The sequence below is a fragment of the Micromesistius poutassou genome (assembly GCF_964030765.1).
Source record: "Micromesistius poutassou genome assembly, chromosome: 9".
NCBI classification, from domain to species: domain Eukaryota; kingdom Metazoa; phylum Chordata; class Actinopteri; order Gadiformes; family Gadidae; genus Micromesistius; species Micromesistius poutassou.
Window position 1 is genome coordinate 19,946,260 of NC_140279.1, and position 15,593 is coordinate 19,961,852.

General features: G+C 46.3%; 2 protein-coding genes across 3 annotated transcripts; both read left to right on the forward strand.

Moving 5' to 3' along the window:
- The first annotated feature begins 1,023 nt into the window (after positions 1–1,023).
- mylk4b (myosin light chain kinase family, member 4b) lies at positions 1,024–12,863 on the forward strand. The gene is made up of 13 exons (XM_084472974.1): positions 1,024–1,704; positions 2,489–2,567; positions 2,943–3,231; positions 3,613–3,857; positions 4,520–4,625; positions 4,874–4,967; positions 6,097–6,206; positions 6,497–6,638; positions 7,075–7,145; positions 7,237–7,365; positions 7,752–7,983; positions 9,892–9,941; positions 10,359–12,863. Exons 1-12 carry the CDS (start codon positions 1,138–1,140, stop codon positions 9,934–9,936), a joined length of 2,109 nt encoding a protein of 702 aa, XP_084329100.1. The 5' UTR covers positions 1,024–1,137; the 3' UTR covers positions 9,937–9,941; positions 10,359–12,863.
- Positions 12,864–13,471: 608 nt separating this feature from the next.
- Positions 13,472–15,347, forward strand: LOC311352703 (uncharacterized protein). 2 transcript variants are annotated; one of them, XM_084472502.1, is made up of 6 exons: positions 13,472–13,691; positions 13,869–13,923; positions 14,121–14,368; positions 14,483–14,644; positions 14,741–14,851; positions 15,037–15,347. In XM_084472502.1, the coding sequence occupies exons 1-6, from the start codon at positions 13,548–13,550 to the stop codon at positions 15,148–15,150; spliced, it is 834 nt and encodes a 277-aa protein (XP_084328628.1). In that variant the 5' UTR covers positions 13,472–13,547; the 3' UTR covers positions 15,151–15,347. The 2 variants fall into 2 exon arrangements, with proteins under 2 accessions (XP_084328628.1, XP_084328627.1); XM_084472501.1 differs by having other exon boundaries at positions 14,121–14,308.
- Positions 15,348–15,593: the final 246 nt, after the last annotated feature.

A 15,593-nucleotide genomic window follows, 5' to 3' on the forward strand; every position in this document is an offset into this window, starting at 1 on the left:
CACTAAGACGGTAGTTAGTAACACAAGGTTCAAAGTACTTTTATTATTAATTGGTGCATACTAATTGCATTCCAGCAAGCTTAATTCAACGTTAGAGCTAAAAACAACAAAGTGTGCAGCAAACCATCTGCAAATGCGTTCTATTATTATTTTTTATCAGAAATTAGTGAATTTTATGTATTTTGTATTAAACGTGGCGTTGTTTATTCTTTGAAGCTTAGCACTGTGCCGGCATGTCCCGGGGGTGGAAACAAGTCATTTGAAAGAGGCACTTGGTATTTAAAGATGGTCAGAGATACCCACAATGCTTTATGTTTTTACTGTGGGTCTTGGGGGGTTAATGAAGTCTTCAAGGCTTTGCACGCTCTTCCACCTGTCCCTCCATTTCCTCAATCTGAAGACTGCTACACCGCCAGCATCCAGAGGGATGACGATCTATACATACAACCCTTCCCTTTGTGTGTTCTTTTATCAGAGTCAGTATGAGTAGTAGTAGTTAGTTTATGTTTATTGTCTATCCATCAATTTAGATCCATATCTATATGTTTAATACATCTTCAGACTTGCGCTTAACTGGGTCATATTTCAATGGCAAATTCCCAGGATTCTGGCACTTTGCTGAAAAGCCTCCAGAGCTTCTCAAATGTCACACAACAATCCTCTACAGCGTTGCCCTCCCCGCCCAACTCCTTTCAGTCCCTGATTGCACACTCCAGCCATTAGCTCTTATCAGAGGCCCCCCACAGTGACGTCCAAAGGGGGGCTGTGCTTTTATTTAGAGGACCCCCCCCTCCACCCTCATGCTATTCTTGAAGCTCTCCCCTGAATGGCTCACAGTCGACCTATAGCTCTGCCTGATGGGCTGCTTTCCTCCCGTCCTTCTGACTCCCTGGCTGCTGCCCGAAGCTTTGTTCCGTAACATGGTGTCTGTTGTCGCTTCGCTTTGGCCTGTTTAAAACTTGACAAAGACTTTGAAAGAAGTCTATTCGTTTGTGGCTGGAGTTAAACATCGACGCAGAGGATCTTCCTCCTGTGCTGAGGGGATCGCCCCTGGCAGCGGTGTGAGGGCAGGGCGGCTCCGGACAGCTGAGCAGGTATCAGCCAACGCTCTCCACCCCTGGGACTCCCAGAGCAGTCATGAGCTCCAGCTTGGTCAACTCCTTAGCAAAGGTCTACGACCCCAACCCGCTGCATGGTCACAAACCAGGGCTGGCACGGAAGCTCTCCACAGCTGGATCGGACAGGGTCCGTACCGCCTCCCCCCCGTCGTCCTCCTCTTCTTCCTCTTCTTCTTCCTCTTCCTCCCCTGGGCCAGCCATGCGCTGTGTGGAGAGTCGCATGGACTCCCTCACCTCTCAGATGGAGCAGCTGCTGCACATGCAGCACACGGTCCTGAGCCGGCTGGACGGCCTGTCCCACAGCCTGGGGGACCAGGGGCAAGACCTGGCCTCGCTGCGGGCGGCCGGGGCGGAGGGCCCTGGGCAAGGGGCCCAGGACTCACAAGTGCTGGAAGTGTGTTTGGACATGCGGGGGATGGTGCAGGAGACCAACAGGAGGATGGAGTGCCAGGCACTCAAGCTGGAAGGGGTGGAGAAGCTGGTGGAGGGCATGCAGCAGGTGCTCAGCTTCATCGGGGAGGTGGTGAAGAAATCTAGGCTTGTGGAGGTGCTGTTTAAACAGTCTGGCAAGAGGGCCAGGAAGAAGGTGAGTTGGATTCTGGTCGCGGTTAAATTGAGGTTGAGCTTGAGATTGGATTCATGTCTGCTCAGTTTTTTCCAAAGAAAATGATGGGAAGAAGATGTTTCAGTGGTCTTGGTTTACTTACTCAAGATCTGTTGTTCTGCTGTCTTGGGTAGAAACTCACTTTGTTACTCTTTTCGCGCTTTAATATTTGTGAATAGGACGATTTTAAGCTAGTGTTTATTTGTGTTCTGCTGTATATGTTGGAGACATGGGTCAAATCATCTGTCTTCATGTGTTCATGTCAACACATACACAGACATTTTGCATGTCCGAAATGGTCAAATGTTAATCTGTTACGTCTACATTTACACTTACATTTACACACAAATGACATTACATAATCTTTGTTGAGACTGTGTGATTGTGTTAAATTTTTTCTGAATATATATTTGTAGTTTAATATATTCCAGAATGATGTCTATACACAGCGGTCTGGTAAAGAACACGATAAGCTCTGTGACCTCTCATGGGATTTACACACAGCACAACTTCTTATGTGAGAAACCAATGTTACAACAAAACACTGTTCCTACCAATGACCAAAACATATGCTACAAAATACGCTATTTTCCGGAAAAAATTGAAAAAAAATGTGTGCTGTAAATTTTTTTTACAATTCCCCTAGCTTGTGTATTTTTCTTGTATGGAGACTAGTGGATACAATTTTACACTTCACAATCTGCTATGTGTCAACAACTGTGTCAACAACAACATCTCTGCTCATGAACGTCTCCTGTTTCCAAAGGCTAAGGACAACAAGGCAAAGGACGAGAAGGAGAAGGCCAAGCTCAGCGCCAGCGCCTCCAAGGCTCTGAAGAAGAGAGGTACTGCCCACAGTCACAGTCCCCAATGACCCGGGCTCGGGCGCTTTGCCCCTGAAGAAATAGCAATTGCATTTGAATTTGGGATGACGGGGGCTTTTAAAAGCCTCCCGTAAAATATCGAGTTAACTTCTGTGTTTTACTCTGTATTTGAAAAGTGGGAGCAGGGTTTATCTTACATTCAATATTGTTCTGTCATGCAACATTTTCCACCATTTGATAAAAATTGCCCCCAAAACCTTTTACACAGAATCAAAAAAGCCAGTGTTCAAACTGTCCAACGTGAAACAATCACAAATCAACAATCACTCCCAACGTCAGACAGAAATACAGAGGAACCAAAGAGAGTGTGAGGTGCTCTGGTCTGTCTCTCCCCAGACACAGCCCCCCTCAGTCAGCCTGAACTCCAGGAGAAGGTGGACAGGCTGAACCGACAGAATGCTGAGCGTGACGAAGAGAAGGAGAGCTCGGTGGACGAGGAGGAGGAGGAGGATGTGTTCAGGGACTCTGGAGAGTCGGAGGTGGAGGTGAAATTGGAAGAGCCAATTGGACTGGAGCAGAAGAGGACCGACCGGGATAAAGCAACCTCAGCGTCACACGAGGTACTGGGTGCCCTCCCAGTGGTTCCCAGTCACACCAGTGAGACGGCCGTCCCGCCTCAGGAAAGGTAATTGTATCGCAATCTAATATTCAAAGGTGTATAAAATATATCATTGTGCGTTGTTGCAGGTTGTTGATAAAGTTTCCAAAGTTTTGAGGAAGAATTTGAGGAAGGTCCGTGGTTTGATCCACTGTTAATTATCAGTTCAATTCTCGGTAATTGACCCCACTGTTGTAGTTGTGTATGTGTGTGTGTGTGTGTGTATGTGTGTGTGTGGCTTTTCGTGTATGCGAGGCATTCATCATCAAGCGTTTTATAGCGGCAGCCATAAAAAGGACATTAGAATGGAATGGAATCCTTCCACTGTAAACTCCGCTGTTACGACGCGACGAGGCCAGGGCGCGGCCAGTGTGATGAAGCTCACCGCTCTGCCCGCGTGTGGCGCAGCTCTGAGGAGCCGGGAGAGATGGCCGCCTGCAGCAAGCGCCGCGTCACGCAGGAAGACGCGGTGCAGGAGGACCTGAAGAAAAGCCGCGTGGACCAGAGGGAGGAGGAAGGGTCCGCGGAGGGAGGCGGAGACGAGGGCCGCGTGGGCCCGGCGTCTGCAGCCTGTGGGCCTGACGAGGTGAACACAGATGTGGAAGGAGACGGGACGGAGGGGTCAGAGGCCGCCGTCACAGAATACACCATCGGTAGGACATTGACCTGCCCAACTGCTGCTTTGGAATCAATGCAACATGCATGGCCGCTTGTCCATAAGTTGATACAGGCCGGCGGCTCTCTTTGTAAAAATGACTCTGGTTATAAGTCGGTGACATTTGACTTTTTGTTCCGGAGACACATACTGCAGATCGGGTTACATAACACCATGCTGGCTCCGGCGTCACTCATATGTCAGCCTGTGCAGCTGGCAGAGCTGATAATGAGACAGTGGCATGCTGCTATTTCCATCCATTCTGTTACTGGAGAAACACTTCTCTCTCTGTCTCTCTCTCGCTCTCTCTGTCTCTCTCTCTCTCTCTCTCTCTAGTGCACATTCTCTCTCTGTCTCTCTCTCTCTCTCTCTCTCTCTCTAGTGCACATTCTCTCTCTGTCTCTCTCTCTCTCTCTCTCTCTCTCTCTCTAGTGCACATTCTCTCTCTCGCGCGTACGCATTCAGTCTCTCCCTCATTTTCTCCCACAAATTTTCTCTTCCTCGCTCTAATAAATAAACATTGCCAGGGAAGTTAAAAAACGACACAAAGACGCAAAGGGTAAAAAAGTAATTATTTCTACATATAATTGTGTTGAACAAAAGGGGGATGTTTTCCACGCTGCCCTCTCTTCATTCTCATCGTTATTCTCATCCTCCTAGACGCCAGCCCCCCACCCTCGGCCCCCTTTGACCACCGCATCGTGACCCCCAAACCCCAACAGATCTCCACCTTCTACACCATCAACAGAGAGGAGGTCCTGGGAGGGTGTGTGTGGCAGAGACACACACACACACACACACACACACACACACACACAGAGTGAGGCCTCAGTATCTGGGTTCTGCAGTGGTGGATTAAGGCATTGGCCCCTAGGCTACTATTTGTTTGAGGTCCCCTCTGCAAAATAATTTTTGGTTTAAACTGAATTTAAACCAAAAAATAACTTACAAAACAAAACAATACATACTCTGGGCACTCACTTGTTCATTCATTCTTTCATTTCTAAAATAAAGGGGAAGATTCGGACAAGTCCACAAGTGTATGGAGAATTCCTCTGGTCTCACACTGGCGGCTAAGATCATTAAAGCCAGGAGCCAGAAAGAGAAGGTAAATGTGCTTAAAGTTGAAGTTTTCTGCTTTTTCCCACTTCCCTTTGTCAATAGGCATTCTTACACTGCCAAGCCGGTGCGGTCGCGGCGTGGCACGCCCCGCAAGTTCACTGTGTTGCCTGCGTGGCACGAGGGGGTAAAATCCGCCTTCGTCAAGGAGCCGGCTTCCTTGGCGGCAGTGGCGGTTCTAGACCAGTTTTAATGGCGGTGCCGGGATGGGGCCGGCTCTTGTGTTAGAGGGGCACATACACACATTTTATCATTTACGCAGACTCCTCGTTCGGGGGGGCCACAGGGGGGTCCGGACTCAGAGTTACGGGGGCACTGGCCCCCCCTGGCCCCCCCCTGGAACCGCCACTTCCTGGCGGGTATAAGACGGGCCTATTTGGCAGTGTAAAAACGTTTTGTTGTTCTGGCCTTGAAAACATCTCCTCCGGAGATCAACGTTGTTAGATAAACTTTCTATAAATGTTTCAAATGAACACTGTGTAGGCCACTGTGGAAATACACGTATTAAAATCCCCTTCTGTGAGCTTCATCCACTTGTTGAATGAGCTTCTCTGTTTTCAGTAGAATATCGCCTCAACAAAACAGAAAAAGGCCTAACTCCGGCCCTTTCCGTTCTTGGTTTCTGGCCCAAGCTCTGTCCCCCTAGAGGTTCATCTATAACATAGTAGTGGCTGGAACTGGGATTAGCCTAGAAACGATTGGCTTTCTCAAATAGCACCGCACAGCAATGAGGTCAGTCATGTTTCCCCGTCCACATTGCTATCGAGAGAGCTGTGAGATTTGATAAGGTCAGCCGTCTGAGAAAGGTTTTGTGGTCACCATACCGTCCACTCCACCGTCCACTCAGGTATTCAAAAGGCGCATAGCCAACCGAAAGCCAACCATGCAAATTCTCCAACAGATCAAATCGCCGTCACTGATTGGTCCCAAAGGCTGTGACATCACCGCCAATCTGCACCTGTCGGTTGCCTGCTTGTCGCTACTCTTGTTTCCAACTTCTTCTTTCAATGTTCTGGTTATCCAATACAAAGCCTGTGAAGCCAGTCTTGTGTGTGTGTTTCTGTGTGTGTGTGTGTGTGTGTGTGCGTGTGTCTTTTTAATTGCGTGTGTTCCGCCAGGATGTGGTTAAGAATGAGATCCAGGTGATGAATCAGCTGAACCACGTCAACCTCATCCAGCTCCACGCTGCCTATGAGTCACGCCATGACATCATCCTGGTCATGGAATAGTAAGTCCAGTGTATGTGGCTATACATATTATGCAAATAATTGTTATTTATTAGTGTATTTAATTTTATCTTAATCATGTACATGTCTCCAGCATGTAAAGCACCTTGGGGTCTAATGAAAGCCGCTATAAAAACCAAATGTATAATTATTATTATAGAATCATTATTACATATATGTGTATGACCAGTGTTTTATTAGACATGTTGACTGATAAAAAATATGGGCGAATTCCCTCAACATTACACAGTTGGAGATGAAGTGATGTACGCGTGCTTCCCTCTGTGTTTAGTGTGGACGGTGGGGAGCTTTTTGATCGCATCATCGATGAGAACTACAACCTCACAGAGCTGGACACTGTGCTCTTCATACGGCAGATCTGTGAGGGGCTGCAGTACATGCACAAGATGTACATCCTGCACCTGGACCTAAAGGTCAGCTGTGTGTGTGTGTGTGTGTGTCCTAAATGTATTATGCATAAATGACCACAGAACTGATGCCCAACCTGAACGGACTTAGAAGACACCTATTCAAAAACATTAGAAATTGTCAACCATTATTCAAGGGTTAAAGAATTTAGGAATATAACCCAAAATGAAACGGCAAATTCGTACTTCATACATGAAGTATGACAAGTGTCATCAGAAATCCATGTAGCACACACACACACACACACACACACACACACACACACACACACACACACACACACACGTATTGCACTTTATATATATCGTGTCTGGACTCTGTACTGTCTCTCCGCTGTGTGATGGACCGGCACAGGTGGTGTGGTTCTCCTTCATAATCCATTCTATTTCAGTTGACATTCATTGTATTCTTTTTGCTTCAATGTTCCCTCTTTATTTCCAGCCAGAGAACATTCTGTGTGTCAGCAGAGTAACAAATAAGATTAAAATCATTGACTTTGGCCTTGCCAGGAGGTAAGATTTAAATGCAACACGCATTTTGTTTCCCGCACCATAACATGTGTTCCTAGTGGCCCCTCATCCGACCATGTGATCGTCCGCCCAGGTACAAACCCAGGGAGAAGCTCAGAGTCAACTTTGGTACCCCTGAGTTCCTGGCCCCCGAGGTCATCAACTATGAATTTGTTTCATTCCCCACGGATATGTGGAGTCTGGGGGTCATCACTTACATGCTGTAAGTCTCCCATGCACGCACACACACACATGCACACACACACACACACACACACACACACACACACACTTACGCGCACATGCACGTACATTGACGTACATACACGCACTCACACAAGTTCAGCACATGAACAAAATATGGTTTCAACCACACATTTGTAAACACAGATAGACTGAATCACACAGTGAAGATGGAGGCAGACAGACAGACAGACAGACAGACAGACAGACAGACAGACAGACAGGCAGACAGACTGGCAGACAGACAGACATACAGGCAGACATACAGGCAGACAGGCAGGCAGACAAAGACGCCGCTGTTGCAGAGCGGAGTTGACCCATGGTGCTGCCGCTGTACCGCCCCGGCTCCTCCCCGCTCCTCCTCAGGCTGAGCGGACTCTCTCCGTTCCTGGGAGACGACGACAACGAAACCCTGAACAACATCCTGGCGTGCCAGTGGAACCTGGAGGAGGAGGAGTTCCTGGACGTGTCGGCGGAGGCCAAGGACTTCATCACCCGGCTGCTGGTGAAGAGCAAGAGCTGGAGGATGAGCGCCACCGCGTCCCTCAAGCACCCCTGGCTGTGTGACGCCGGCCTGCACTACCGGCTCCAGCAGAAGGTAGGGTCCTACTGCACTACCGGCTCCAGCAGAAGGTAGGGTCCTACTGCACTACCGGCTCCAGCAGAAGGTAGGGTCCTGGAGTCCTGGAGTCCTGGTAAGGTAGGGTCCTAGGAGGCCTGGAGTCCTGGTGAGGTATCCTGGAGGTAAGGTTTGACCAGGAGGTCAAACCTCAAACTAAAGAAGGAAAGCTTAGTGACGGAGAAAACATTGGACAATGGAAATGGAGAGTTTTTAAAGACTTAATGTGAGAGCTAGGCTCTGGAAGAGTTCTGGTAGAAGCCCTGTGTGCAAGCAAGCAGAAGCTTGGGTAATATCTACCACAGTGTAACGTACCATATTAGCCTTAACCCAGTTAAAATCAAATACACATTATGGCGCATTTCCTCTGGCGGGCACGCTTCAGACCCAGCACTAATGTTAGAGCCTAATGTTGCTAACAACAATGACTAGCCTGCTACTACTGCTGCCACCTCCAGGCGTCCATTATTCTCCCACTCGTCACACACAAAAGACTACTGGAACACTTTGAAGGTGGGAAGAGCCAGGTCGTTCTCGTTGAGCAGGTCGGCGTACCAGCACGAAAGGCCAAATGGATAGCAGCATAAGTACCTCAACGGAGTAGCACTGTGAGACCATAGACATAATAAAGAGTAGACGCCGCATCGACCGCTACCGCCTACTGGCTGACGAGCCGCGGGCCCGCCATCTTGGAGCGGTCGACCGCTCCACTCAGTGTGATCCGTTTGGCAGCTGCAATGAACTGTCAGCGCATTTAATTAATCATACCTCACTGAATGCCAAACTGATTTGGCACACAGGTTTTTTTGCTGCAAAGGTCATACATGTAGCCATGATACAGGACACATGGTCCGGCTTGTTTTAATATTCATAGTGGGCTTAACAGTAATAGAATATTCTGATATATGTAACGGATGCCAACTAGCCTGGGCTAGCTGGCGGCAGTACGTGGTAAATCCACACACCCCTAGCCTTAAGAATGCTTCTAGCCGCTGAGTTAGAAGCCTGGGCTTTTAGCTCAGTGGTTAGAAGAGCGTTCGACTCCCATGCCGGTAGTGTTGTTGTAGTTCGAGAGGTGGCAGGTTTGAGACCTGTGAGCAGTCGAACCAGCTACACTGTGTCGGGCTACTATGAGGTCACGATGCTTACATAGCTGCCGTGGCTATCGCCGTCCAGCTTAAACCCCGCCCTACCATAAGGGTACTGGCGGCGGTGGAACCACGTGACTGAGCTGGGCTATACTGCACCCTCACTGCTGGGCTGAGGCGTGCTGAGGCGTGCTGGGTCCGAAGCGTACCCGGCGGTGGAAATGCGCCATAGGAGTATGACCGGTCCAAGATGGCGGCCGCATTTCTTGCGTACAGCAGCCAATGCGGCGTCTACTCTTTATAATGTTTATGTGTGAGACAAGTACGGCTCATCATGGCTCAGTCCGGGTCACGCCCACTTTTGGAGGTGGAAACGCGACCCGCACCTTTGCAGACTGAACCGACCCGCACCTTGCAGTGGAAATGTGCCAATAGATCACTAGATCACATGACTGGATGGCTCTAAAAGGTCCTCATAAAGACGGGAAGGCTGGTATTATGCACCTAACCTCTGGACAAGCTACAGCTAAATCTAAATCTAAACGTCCATTACTCATTCCTTTGAGGAACCCTAAAATACTACTTGCTTTTAACCTGTCAAAATGTGTGCATTTCTTGATGATGATATTGATCTTTTTTGTGATACTTGATAATTGTTTCAGGGCTCTCTTGCAAAGAAGAATTGGATCTTTATTAGACTTCCTGATAGAATAGAGGTTAAATAATAAAAAGGTTTAGGTTGCTTCTCATGAGAGTACCTTAAGGCAACATGCTAATAATGCCATCACTGTCTTTGCAGAAACTCAAGTGTGATTCTACACATGCCCCCCCTCCGGAGAGCTAGGAGATGTGAGTTCTGCTTTGACTTGACATTGTAATTGTTTGTGACTAATTGGAAGGTAACATTTAGTACCGAAAGATTTTGCCTTTTCAATGTATATTTCCATATTAAAATGGCGATCCCGAAGATTTACGTTTCGTTCTTTTCGGCGGCTTTGGGAGTACGCAGAACTTTTTCCTAATAATCTCGCCAACCATTTCATAACATTCATAATACTGCAAATGCAAGGGCTTTCATCAGTGGCCCCTAGTCCTAATCACCTTTGTGTTACCTCATTTAGCGATTGATGAAGAGATTTATTTACAAGAAAATCTTGTAGATAATATAATAGATCTCTACAATTGTAGTCCTGTGCCAGTGGCGGTCTTATCTGTAAAACGATCAAGCGTTTGGCCTTTTCATTTTCATTTGTCTCTGTATTTCAGGATAGGTCGAGGCCCCGGGGCCCCGAAACTGGACCAATGCTGCTGAACCTGTTTCCTACCACCACTTCACTCTGCTTCACACCATTTGCCCCGCACAGTCTGTAGCTCTTTCTAACAGTTTGTATTCCACGCTGTTCAAGTCACGTGTACCACTGTCCTACTGGAGAGACAACCTCTACCTCTTAGGTTCAGCTCCATTTCACTACGCCAAGACTACTCTTCTGTGTTTGTAGGTTTCTGGTTCATAGCCTGTAGCTTTTAGGACATGGTAGAAGGGCAAGAAGGTTTAACAATAATCCAATGTATTACCTTACAGAATGCAGAATGTGCTCTACATTAGTCATCACTTTGTATAATTATAAAGTCCTTCTTCAATGCAAATCACTGTGATAGGAGACAAAGATAAAATGGACAAATATAATGTCACGTAGGTTGGGGTAAATTTGTAATCCTTTCTTTGAGGAAAGCAACTTATAGAGCTCGTAAGTCCCGCCCCTTCCGGGGCGGGCCACTGGCACAGGACTGAGATGGTAAAATATGAATGGGTTTCAATGGAGAGAAAGTCATTATTTTCTGGTCCCTGTCTTTATATGCCCCAGATTACACATATGTTGTTTGTGGATTTAAATAATGATTTTTCATATCAAGAGTTTGGCCGTTTATGGTGCAATTGTTCAGTTAAAGGCTGTTAGAGAAAACACAATGAGAAAGACTACATGTATGGGACGTCACGCTCCCTGCGACTGCCGTGGACAAGACCGACAATCTCCCCATCTGCCCCGAATTATAATGGTTTTCACCTCTTTCCATGCTGTTATCCTCCCCTTGGAAAAAAGTGGAGTGAAGTGGAGCAGAGAGATCGCCATGTCTGTACCAGAGTGTGGTTGGTGACGTACATTGGCGGACTCAGACTGTTTGAAGGGCAGGGGCAAAAAAATAGAAAGGGCACATTCTGCACAACATGGGGTCCCACCAGCGCGCAAAAAGCTATGATGCATCATGTAAGATGAAATAGTCCTCATCCTTATTAAGATTATACGGAAGAGGATTAGGGCCACACATAAGAAAAAAAATGAGTTCTGAAAAAAAAAAGAAAGTCAAAATTCTGAGATTAAAGTCAGAATTGTGACTTTAAACTCTTGCTCTAGAGGGCACATCATCATAATTGATTGTATGGAGGGGCACCCTAAAGGGTACTCAATAATGTTTTGCACGTGTAAAGGGCAGCCAATAAGGCACTTCCTCTCGTTTTCGCCACCCTTGAGGGCACTTTAGCGTGCTTTTTCAACCATGGAGGCAGTTGCCCCCCCTGCCCCCCCCCCCCCCCCCCCCGAGTCCACCACTGGTGACGTATCATTCGCGTCGAGAGCAGCGAAGAGCTGTAGCTCACAAAGCGGCCTCACACAAAACCTAACATTATCAAACTTCTTCGTCATAAATTGTAGTTTTATTTGCATGAAAAATGATAATTTAAATCCACAAACAACATATGTGTAATCCGGGGCATATAAAGACTGGGACCAGAAAATAATCTCTCCATTGAAACCCATTCATATTTTACGATCTCACAGGTCCCATGGGGACCACTGGAATGGGCGGGACTTACGAGCTCTATTTAAGAAAGACACGGCTTTTACATAGCATGTCTGTCTGTTGCATGCTTTGCACTTTATGCTATATTTCTCTGAGATGTAACAAATTACTTTGAACAAGGAATTGCGTTGTACTATGTAAATGATCAATAATGGTGAACATTAGATTAGATCTACTTGGCAAGTCTTATGAATAGATTTTCTTTTCCTGGTATGCATGAGATAAAACCCATTTTGGCCTTCAATCCACAGAGGACGTCTCATACTGCACACAAATAACAGGATGCTTCCCTTTGTCCCCGCCTGGTGGGGTGCTTGCCTTTGATGCTGAGTTTTATCCTGGCCTACGCTACCTTCTGTGTTTTCTAATGTGCCACTAGCTTGCCGTGTCTTTGGCCGTTTGGAGTCCTACTTTCACCTTCCATGAAGGCATGACAAACAACTCAAGTTGGTTCTTATGTCCATTATATATCGTTTATATGGTAGGTATAGTAAATATATCTTATGTCCATGTATTATACATATTATATATGGTATGCATAGAATAGTGTACCTGTTCAATACCGGACTGTACTTGAAGATGCTGTTTTATTCACGGGAGCTTACTTTTTCAGGATTTCCAAATTCATCCGCATAGTTAATTGACACCACATACGGTTCTGTTGAGCAGCAAACAAACAGTGACGTGAAGGGAAGCTGTGCAACATAAAGGTGCAACATTGTTTGAAAGCAATATGTGCCTAGCCATTGTTGTGGCCTACGATGTGTTGAGTATCTTTTACCCTTTGGAACCTAATGGATAAGCTTTGGGATTTTTGCTATACTTGATTATTTGGATTTTTATCTTTTTTTTCTCAAGTTTGTTTGTGTAACACAATTAGAGAACATGTGTATGTAAATGTGAAATAAATATATATACAACATAATCGTGTCAATGAATTTTGGGCTTTGATCTTTGTGTCACACACAAAATAAAACTTATTACATCACTGGAGAGCAGTGTTGCATCAAAATGTTCAGAAGCACGCTTAGAAAATAGTGAGAATCAGATTAGATTGGTTTTTGTTTCTCTCAACATAAAAATACAAAATGAATGTAAATCACTATATACATGCATTAACCTTGAATGGGCATCCGTGGAAAAATAAATGAAAAGGAAATCCCACTGCAACCCTCAGCCTCAACACAGATCTCATGAATAGTAGCCAGTTAAATTGGAAGAGCATGATTGGTTTGGTTTGGAGAATGCCCTCAGGTTATCTTTTACCTGCCTGTTGAAAACAGGCAGGTAAAAGACTGTAAACTGGACTGTACTGTTAGGCCTAACCACAGGGACGAAGGGCCTCTGACCTACTGTTGCATTCTCACAGTTAATAAGTAAGCCAAGTGTAGGGGCTGGTTCATAAGGGCAAGTTCGGCTAACGTTGTGCTGCAGGTTCATCGGATAGGTTGGGCTCTTGATCATACACTTCACACTCCAGTTGTCAAACAGGTATTCCATTGTCTGGCCACTACAAACTACGCCCACAGCTTTCAAAACGGTTTCAGATTCAACAAAGGCTGAGTGTCCACATCGAGGTAGAGACCTGAGTAAACCATGGCGAGCAGTCCACGGACTGTGCTGATAACGGGAGCTAACAGAGGCCTGGGCTTGGAGATGGTTAAACAAATGGTAGACGGTCCCTCGCCCTTGCTTTGTTTGTTTGCCGGTTGCAGAGATCCGGATGGACCCAGAGGAAGGGTATATATATATTTGTTGCATTGTCATTGTTTGTATAACTCTAAACCATACCTATATGGAAAGCTGGCTTACCCATGCAAAACCCACTCACACAGTTCTCATTTCAGAGTCTAGAAAAAAGTTATTGTTACTTGTTCTTCCAGTGTTTAGAAATCACATTGTGGTTCTGCTCTTTAGGAATTGCAGTCGTTGGCCAAGAAGCACCCTGATGTGATCACCGTCATCCAACTAGGTTAAGACCCTCTTTATTCAAAACCCTTTGAAGAGCTTTCAGCAAAGTTTCAGACACATGTCTCAGTCAGATTCTCTAGCGTCTCTCTCTCTCTCTCTCTCTCTCTCTCTCTCTCTCTCTCTCTCTCTCTCTCTCTCTCTCTCTCTCTCTCTCTCTCTCTCTCTCTCTCTCTCTCTCTCTAACTCTCTCTTTGACAGATGTCGCAGACCTCAGCAGCATAAAACAGTGTGCGGAGAGGGTGGGCTCTCTGGTGGGGCCAGGGGGCCTCAACCTGTTGATCAACAACGCAGCGGTTCTGTTCCATGGCACTATGCAGAGCAGCAGTCCAGAGGACATGCTAACTACCTTCAACACCAACGTCGTTGGCCCAATGAGCCTCACTAAAGTGAGGGAAGGAGGGAGGAAGTTATTTTTCCAATATTTCTGCAAACATCATATTATATGTGTTACATTCAATTTAGTAGCATTCTCCATGAAATATTTCATTTATTCTCTCCCTTTATAAAGATGTCATGTCTTCCCTCATTTTCTTCCTACATCACCTCCCCTCATTATGAAGGAGTTCCTCCCTCACCTACGAGCAGCGGCTTTGGCCAGCGGGACACCAGGGATGTCCTGCAGCAAAGCAGCCGTGGTCAACCTCTCTAGTGTTGGGGCGTCCATGACTGCTACTCCGGAGAGCTACAGCACGTTCCCTGAGGTTGCATATCGTGTCAGCAAGGTAGAGGGGGCTGACTAGGATGTGGTTCCCTAGCTACACCGGCTTGTACATGAAGCCTACACAGTTCCTATTGCTTTGTTTCTCTGCCCGTTCCAGGCGGCTTTGAACATGCTGACAACCTGCTCTGCCTTAGAACTTCAGAAGGATAGTATCCTATCTGTTCTCCTGCACCCTGGGTGGGTGAGAACCGAGATGGGCGGAGAAGAGGTGAGTGAACCTTGAATCAAATAGGCATTTGATAATATGATGGGATGTTTCTTCAAAAGGCTTGTTGGGCTTTATGCATTATCCACATGTCTCATTAGTGATTTTCAATGTTGGCACCAGAAAAGACAAAGAGACATAAATCCATGGGCAGATTATTGGCAATTCTACTTTTTGTGATCCCCTAGGCTGACATTAACAGCCAAGAAAGTGTGGAAGGCATGCTAGGCGTGATTGGTTCCCTGACAGAGAAGCACAACGGAGCATTCCTGGACTATATGGGCCTGCCGATGCCATGGTAGACCTATTTATAACGCCATTGTGGGCTTCAGGAATGTCAGCTTTTTACTAAATATCTCTACATGCATAGGCTACCATAAGTTTGCATAATACGATTGTCACATGTGTAATGCCAATATGTACAACAATCACACCAATGTGCCTTTGTTGGCTACTAAGCATTGTTTTAGGAAGATTACATCTGAATAAAGCTTTTATGAGTGGTGAGGTGTTTGTTAACCAGGTGGTGTTTCCATGTGTTTTGTACAGATTCCATAAATGTTGGGGTTCAGGTCACAATGGGAACATCCTCCTTGTGATTGTAAATTATCCACGCGGAAGTTATAGCGCTCCCTATTGGAATTTAGGCACCAAACATTTTCGAGACCTAAGGTAGAGGGATACCAAAAGGTCAGAGAAATGTGAAAACTTTTTACCACTTAGAGGTTGTACGGAGTCCCCCTGG

Coding starts and splice junctions, on each gene's coding strand:
- mylk4b (XM_084472974.1), top strand. CDS start 1,138: ATGAGCTCCAGCTTGGTCAACTCCTTAGCAAAGGTCTACGACCCCAAC. Junction 3,232..3,612: donor GCCGTCCCGCCTCAGGAAAG/GTAATTGTATCG, acceptor CGTGTGGCGCAG/CTCTGAGGAGCCGGGAGAGA. Junction 4,626..4,873: donor AGAGAGGAGGTCCTGGGAGG/GTGTGTGTGGCA, acceptor TCTAAAATAAAG/GGGAAGATTCGGACAAGTCC.
- LOC311352703 (XM_084472502.1), top strand. CDS start 13,548: ATGGCGAGCAGTCCACGGACTGTGCTGATAACGGGAGCTAACAGAGGC. Junction 14,369..14,482: donor GCAAACATCATATTATATGT/GTTACATTCAAT, acceptor CTCATTATGAAG/GAGTTCCTCCCTCACCTACG. Junction 14,645..14,740: donor TTGCATATCGTGTCAGCAAG/GTAGAGGGGGCT, acceptor TGCCCGTTCCAG/GCGGCTTTGAACATGCTGAC.